Genomic DNA, 6,575 nt, shown 5'->3' with positions numbered 1-6,575 from the left:
AACGAACGTGTCATTGGCAGTACGTAAAATTGGGGTTAAAGAACTTACGCTCACTAACACAGGGCGTAAAATTAAATTTTTTATAATTACCCATGTGCCAAAGAAACCCCGTGTGTAAAATCGAGCACTTTAATTATGCGCATGCGCTGGCGTCGCTTTACCGCACTGTTCGGAAATGAGGCGCTTCCCGCACATTCCACAGGCTTCGAAACTTAAACTTTTCAAGCAGGCGTTGAAAAACATATTTTTATTACCTTGATGAACAAAATAAAGAGAAAATCGTGATAGATAGAATTTCGAATTTTTCAACATCAAGACCCCAAACAAATATATTTATGCGATTTTCTTCGTACACTATAATTCACACGCCGTATGTACGCGCCCTTAAATACATACCTATGCAAAATAGTATCATCAATAGCTGTTTTTTAAGAGTTATCTTCTCTGCAAATGGCCCCCTTCTTTGTTATAAATAGCTTAATTGTTAGCGAAACTATGAGTGTTGTCGAAAAAGTTTCAAACTAACAATTTTTATTTTTGGACTTTTGATAACAATTGTCGCATACACTTGTCTTGTCTTTAATCACCAATATATAACTGTGACATTTATTTATATTTACATGAAATAAAAATATATTGGAGTGTTTTTGTTGAGAATCGTGTATAGAATGGGGCTGTTAAACCCTTTTACGCGTTTGAAATACGTGGATCTCGATCACCAGGGATATAAACGTCAACGTCGAAACCACCAACGCACCCCCTTAAATTGTGAGGTATTAGACACGCGTATTACGTACTTATATATGTCAATGTCGTCAGCATATATATTTATCTTTATTACATAGTAGGATATATAATATATATTTAGTACGATGTAGTATATTTTATTCGAATGCGTTTATATAATAATTACAGACGAGGATATTTCTTATCTCATTATAAAAACTGTCTTATCTAAATGTAAAATGCTTTACTTTTTCATACTTAATGATTACCTAAAGCTTTTATACTTTCGAAGATATAAAATATGCATTACTTTTTAATAATCTGTAAACTATAGCAATGCACATAACACTTACTATTATATGAACACATTTCCCTACTGAAAATGACCATTTCTTAAATCGTATAATGTTATGACCGAAATCAACGTATAATTTATTGCATGATTTATCTTGTAAATTCGAGTAAAATATGTTAAAAATCACATATACTAGATAAAAAATGTCATATCGTCAACTGTATAATGACTTTTGATATAGTATATTTGATGATTTGTGCTTTTGTAATTTATTATACATTTACTATACCTGAATTTTTTACACATTTTTCTGGAATTTACAATCTAAACATAAGTTTCAGTTTTTGCGTTCACAGACTCACGTTATGTATTTCTTACCCTAGTTCTGGAAATGGATTTATTTTAAACCCGTATATCATGGAAGATTGCAGTCGGGCAAAAAAAATTTAATATAAAAACGTTTTGTCTGATTTAAATCATTTGTTACTATAATCTTTGTAGTTAAATGGAGTCGTCCGAATGCCCTAAGTAAGAATATGCAAACACAAATGCGATATCTACATTTAGTAAATATCGATTTAATAAAGAAGACAGAAAGGCGCGAAAGATTACCTTTGGAGGAACGTAACTTTTAAGGTGCCGCCGGATCATTAGTGACCCAGGTGTAGACCAAAGAGTTAATCGTATCCGTAAGTTATCTGAAAACAGATATCTCAAAGGCAGAACACTGGGAGCATTCTAGGTAGAGTACGCTTACACAGCGGCTGATCTTTCGGTTTTACTATGGCCGACATAGTAATACCGGATTTACAAATGCGTGCAAAATTAAATCGGATATAACTGTGTTATGTGAAGAAATAACCGACTTGCATTAAATTTATTTACGAATTACATAAATATTCCTATTCGATACCGTACAGACTTCAACTGTGTTTCTGGTATCTATTGGTATAAAAATATCTTACTTTTTCCAAACGAGTCAAGAAAATAATAAATAAAAATTAGTCCAAGGTAATCGCAATACTGCGCTATTCACTTAATTTCTAAATGGTTTGTATGTGGCGCGCAAATACTTCCTACCAAGATGGCCGACATGGCTGATCCCCCTTCCGTCTGTGCCGTACACGCCGCAGGCGGGGAAGGCGGGGAATGCTCCGCCGTTCCGTCCCCTCCGTCCATAATATAAGTCCGGGATGTTTCAAATATGATATTCAAATCTGCTGTAACACGCGTGGCGATCTCAAAGTCCGTTCCAAGCAGAATCGGACGTTACAGATACGAACAGTTTTCCAAAGTCATGGGTCCTCTCGAAAGTGCTAAAAAAGCTGCCGCCTATAAAGCGGTTGACGAATACGTGAAGGTAATGTAATATGAAATACAATTTCATCGTACTTTCATAGTCCTCTCGAGGAAAGTGAGCTGCGTTAGGTTAGGTCAGGCTAGAATTATTATCAACCCGGTACAAACTATTTTCCTTTTTCATTGATTAGTCAATTTTACACAGGATAACAGCATTATCGGCATTGGCAGTGGATCTACAGTTATCTACGCTGTTCACAGATTGGGTATGAATTCACATAATAGTGTTTTTTTTAATTGACTGGTTTATTTTTATCTTGATTTATGTAAAAGTATCCATAATAATAATTTAGCATTATTATCTGTAACTTCAATCAGTGAAATTATTATATAGATATACGTCAAGTGTTCTGGCACAATTCAGCAAAATTGTTACTGTTGTTCCTATGTTATTACACGTCCTTATGCGAAATCATAATCATAGTAGGCTACCATCGTTTCTTCGCATGTATCAATTACAGAAAGTTACGAAGTTGAATTTGCTTAAAAAAAACCACATCTGTAAGATATGTTAATTTATGCTTTTATGACAACGTATGAATTTTATTTCATGTTCTCATGCATTATATATACTTGTGATTTGAAGTTCTTCAAACATTTATTTGTTAACATAATCTTTATTAATCTGATTTCAATTAATTTCTATAAGTCTTGTTTTTCTTTTCCTCTGCCTCTTCATGTAATAGTCATGTAATTGTTGAGCTACCTAATGTTAATATGGCAAATGTATAAATGAAAAATGTAGGTACTGCAATCACCAAAGTTAGTTTAATCACAGTATGTCAGGCTAGGAAAAATTAAAAATAATTACCAGTTGTGAAATGAATAACAAATCTTATGCCTAGTTTTTTGAGGCACTTGCTGCAATAATGTTAAAAACTTTAATCACGTGCTATTGAAAAATCTTTATCCCATGCATTTCCTTTACTTTCATTAATACTCTTATCAAATCATTAGTCGTTTATAAAATTTGCTTCATTCCTTTTCTATGTACTGCTGCTAGTACCAGTTAATTTAAAATGTATATTGATTCTAAGAGTTTTAAAGATTAAAAATTATTCATACCTGGTGAATTACTCACATTTTTTGGTGGAAAAAAAGGAGGTCAGGTAATATAATAATATGGTCAGGTATATATAATAAATCTACTCAGGCTTGCGATCTCAGAGATTTTTGCAACAAATTCAGTCTCATAAATTATTTACAGCCGAGCGTGTGAAAGAAGAAAATTTAAGGGTAATATGCATTCCAACTTCGTTCCAGGCCCGTCAGCTCATAATAAATCATCATCTGGCATTGAGCGATCTTGAAATCCACCCAAAAGTAAGATTTCATATTTTTCTTGTTAGATGTAAGTTGATTACGTCTATTGAAATGGCGATCACAGGTCAAAGGAGTCTTGAACGTCAGGTATTGTGAGGAAATATATAATTAGTCTGAGTAATAAATAATAACACAGAATATTTTGTTATTATGGAAAAGTTTCAGTTACAGGATAGAAGATGCAGATTCATGTCCAACAAAAATTTATTCACATCTTATATATTCATCCTCTTTGGGGTCATATATTCTGTGTGTGAACATTGTTGATAGTGTGATTTTGGTCAGAAATCTTTTCTCGTGGCCATTATGATTGACAGTCATTTTGTTATATTGAACTTCTTTTGTACTGCAACTAGGTTTTCGTATTCTACTCACTATTATAGTTGCAAACTTTTCTCTACTTAGCTCAGCTGCACCATTGATGGAGCTGATGAAGTGGATGCTGAAATGAATCTTCTAAAAGGTGGAGGTGGATGCTTGTTACAGGAGAAAATTGTTGCATCTTGTTCAGATGAGCTCATCATTGTTGCTGACTATACGTATGTTTGAATACATTTTTTTTCACTCTTATAATAAATTATTTAGAACTTTGCGTATTCTGAGTAAAGTAAAAAAATTATTCATTGGTTTATTAATATCGATAACTATAGCAGTGTAATTAGAAAGTCGAGAATTTTTCGTCAGATTGCTTATTTTGTGAACTTCAAACATTTAAGGTTGAGATTACATGGTGATGATGTAATTAACTATATTATTAAATCAGCCTTCTTTCGTTGAAAATGAGCCTATAATGGAGCATTTAGAGTTAAGAGTGGGTTTCTTTTATACGCATAGGAGGGGTCGATCTACCTAGGGTTCCTTGTTAGTTTAAACTTCAAATATTTAAAATTCGCGAAATAGGCGAACAGTACCCTGAATATTTTGTAATAGCAAGGTCGAAGATCATTGTGTAAGTTCAACACGACCTTTGTATTTCACCTCGTTACTTACTGAACAATCCTAATAGGTGTAGAAAACAAGTATGTCAAATAAGTAGTTCATTTAATTGGCAAGTTTACGAGACACCGTTCAAATTGTCACATTCTGAATTAAATTTTATTTTTCCCAATCTTGTTAAAATTTAAGCAAAAACTCACAGAGGCTTGGTGAACAATTCAAAAAGGGAGTATCGATTGAAGTAATTCCACTCGCCTATGTACCGATAAAACAAAAAATACTGGAAAATCTTGGAGGTAGTATCGATCTCAGAATGGCAAAGGCAAAACTTGTAAGTATTATTTTAATTATTCCGATAAATTTAACCAACATTATTACATACCTAAGTAGCCTAAGCCAATATAGAAAGGAGTTTTACAATTGCATATTGACAAAACCCTACTACCAAATATACAAGATTTTTTTCAACAGTGGTTCAATTTTTGAATATTGCTTTGTAACTTGGGAACTATAGTGTTTGAAGTAAAATGTCAAGTAAAAATAGCTGATTTGTTTTTTTTATTTTGATCATGTTATAATTTTTCTTCTAAATCTTTTCACCACCATTTGTAGTCGAAAATCTGACTGCTATCTTATCAATTTTATGGCTTAACTACCCACCAGAAATTGAATTTAAAGTTCACAAGTGTCGAACATAAAATTTTATTGCACCGTTAAGCAGTTAAATTGATAAAACAAGGGTAATGGTGAAGCTGTAGGAATATGAGCGAATAGATGGGTCACAATAACAACGCACTCACATTTTCCACATTCAATCATTCGTGTGTGAACCTCATAATAAGAATGCCCAGCTTACAAGAAAAGAAAAAGAGATACAGAGAGAGTCAGTGAGCGAGGAATGTGGGCATGATGGGGGTACTTGAATTTGTGGAAAAACTCTTCCCCTTGAGGGCTTTAGCATTCTTATTGAGAGGTCAGACTAAATCTAAAAAAAAGAAACTCGAAAATCTATTTCATATTATTTGTGAAATGTAGAATGTCAAAATATGAAAGAATGAAAATAGTGGCAAGAGAAAAACCATACCATCCAGTGAGTGCGAAGAAACTTGTAGAAAATTATTAAAAAGTGCGTAATGAAACTGGTTCTTTCTCATTTCATTTCCCAATTGGATGATTCGTTTTCACCTTTTTACAAAATCTGTTTACCAGCGCTACCATATTGTATATTCTAAATGATGTATTTTCTACCTTTTTTTTTTTTTTTCTTCACTTTTGCAGGGCCCAGTTTTAACTGATAATGGGAATTTTATTCTCGATTGGCACTTTCCAAACAACATTACTGATTGGAATAAAATAAATACAGAAATATTACTGCTACCTGGTGTGGTGGAAACTGGCATCTTTATTAATATGGCTAAAAAAGCATATTTCGGAATGGCGGATGGCAGCGTTAAAGAACAGTCTCAAGTTTGATTTCCCATAATATCTGTGAAATGAATCTTAAGTCGTATGATTGCGTCAAAGATGAATTTCCATTATCTCTGTAATTATTACGAAACATTTATAACTATAAAAGTAAATGCAGCAATGATTTTAACTCATTCTTCCAGCATTTACTGACTTGCCATTAGCATATGTAACTAATAAACATCTTGATGTGTATGAAAATTTTTTATATTTATAAAGAATTATTTTGCACAAGAATTAAACGTCAGTTTGATTGAATTTTTTTACTTGTAAGGGAACACGTACTCAAGTGTTGACTTGAAAATTCTGCATTGTATAAATAACGTTTAACGGATGTAATATATAATGGGCTGTTATAATCTTCTGTTTTTATTATTGTTATTCTTATGAAACGTATAACCAGTGTAAATTTGACAGTTGAAAACAATAAAAAATCAAGATTATAACGGGTCGTTATTTATTACGCTCG

The 6,575-nt window shown here is 32.6% G+C and overlaps 1 protein-coding gene across 1 annotated transcript; it reads left to right on the top strand.

Annotated features, from left to right (window-relative positions):
* Positions 1–2,203: 2,203 nt before the first annotated feature.
* Rpi (Ribose-5-phosphate isomerase) lies at positions 2,204–6,348 on the top strand. Its single transcript, XM_046616283.2, has 6 exons — positions 2,204–2,381; positions 2,526–2,586; positions 3,588–3,703; positions 4,109–4,242; positions 4,829–4,970; positions 5,918–6,348. The coding sequence occupies exons 1-6, from the start codon at positions 2,226–2,228 to the stop codon at positions 6,110–6,112; spliced, it is 804 nt and encodes a 267-aa protein (XP_046472239.1). The 5' UTR covers positions 2,204–2,225; the 3' UTR covers positions 6,113–6,348.
* Positions 6,349–6,575: the final 227 nt, after the last annotated feature.

Source organism: Neodiprion pinetum, chromosome 3, assembly GCF_021155775.2.
Source record: "Neodiprion pinetum isolate iyNeoPine1 chromosome 3, iyNeoPine1.2, whole genome shotgun sequence".
Classification (NCBI taxonomy): Eukaryota; Metazoa; Arthropoda; class Insecta; order Hymenoptera; family Diprionidae; genus Neodiprion; species Neodiprion pinetum.
Note: the sequence above shows the minus strand (reverse complement) of the source record. Positions and strands in the feature narration are given on the sequence as shown.

Excerpts from the sequence above, each read along its gene's own strand:
- Rpi (XM_046616283.2), top strand. The coding sequence starts at position 2,226 with ATGATATTCAAATCTGCTGTAACACGCGTGGCGATCTCAAAGTCCGTT. Across the intron at positions 3,704-4,108 it reads ATCTTGAAATCCACCCAAAA|CTCAGCTGCACCATTGATGG; the intron begins GTAAGATTTCAT and ends TTCTCTACTTAG. Across the intron at positions 4,243-4,828 it reads ATCATTGTTGCTGACTATAC|CAAAAACTCACAGAGGCTTG; the intron begins GTATGTTTGAAT and ends TTAAAATTTAAG.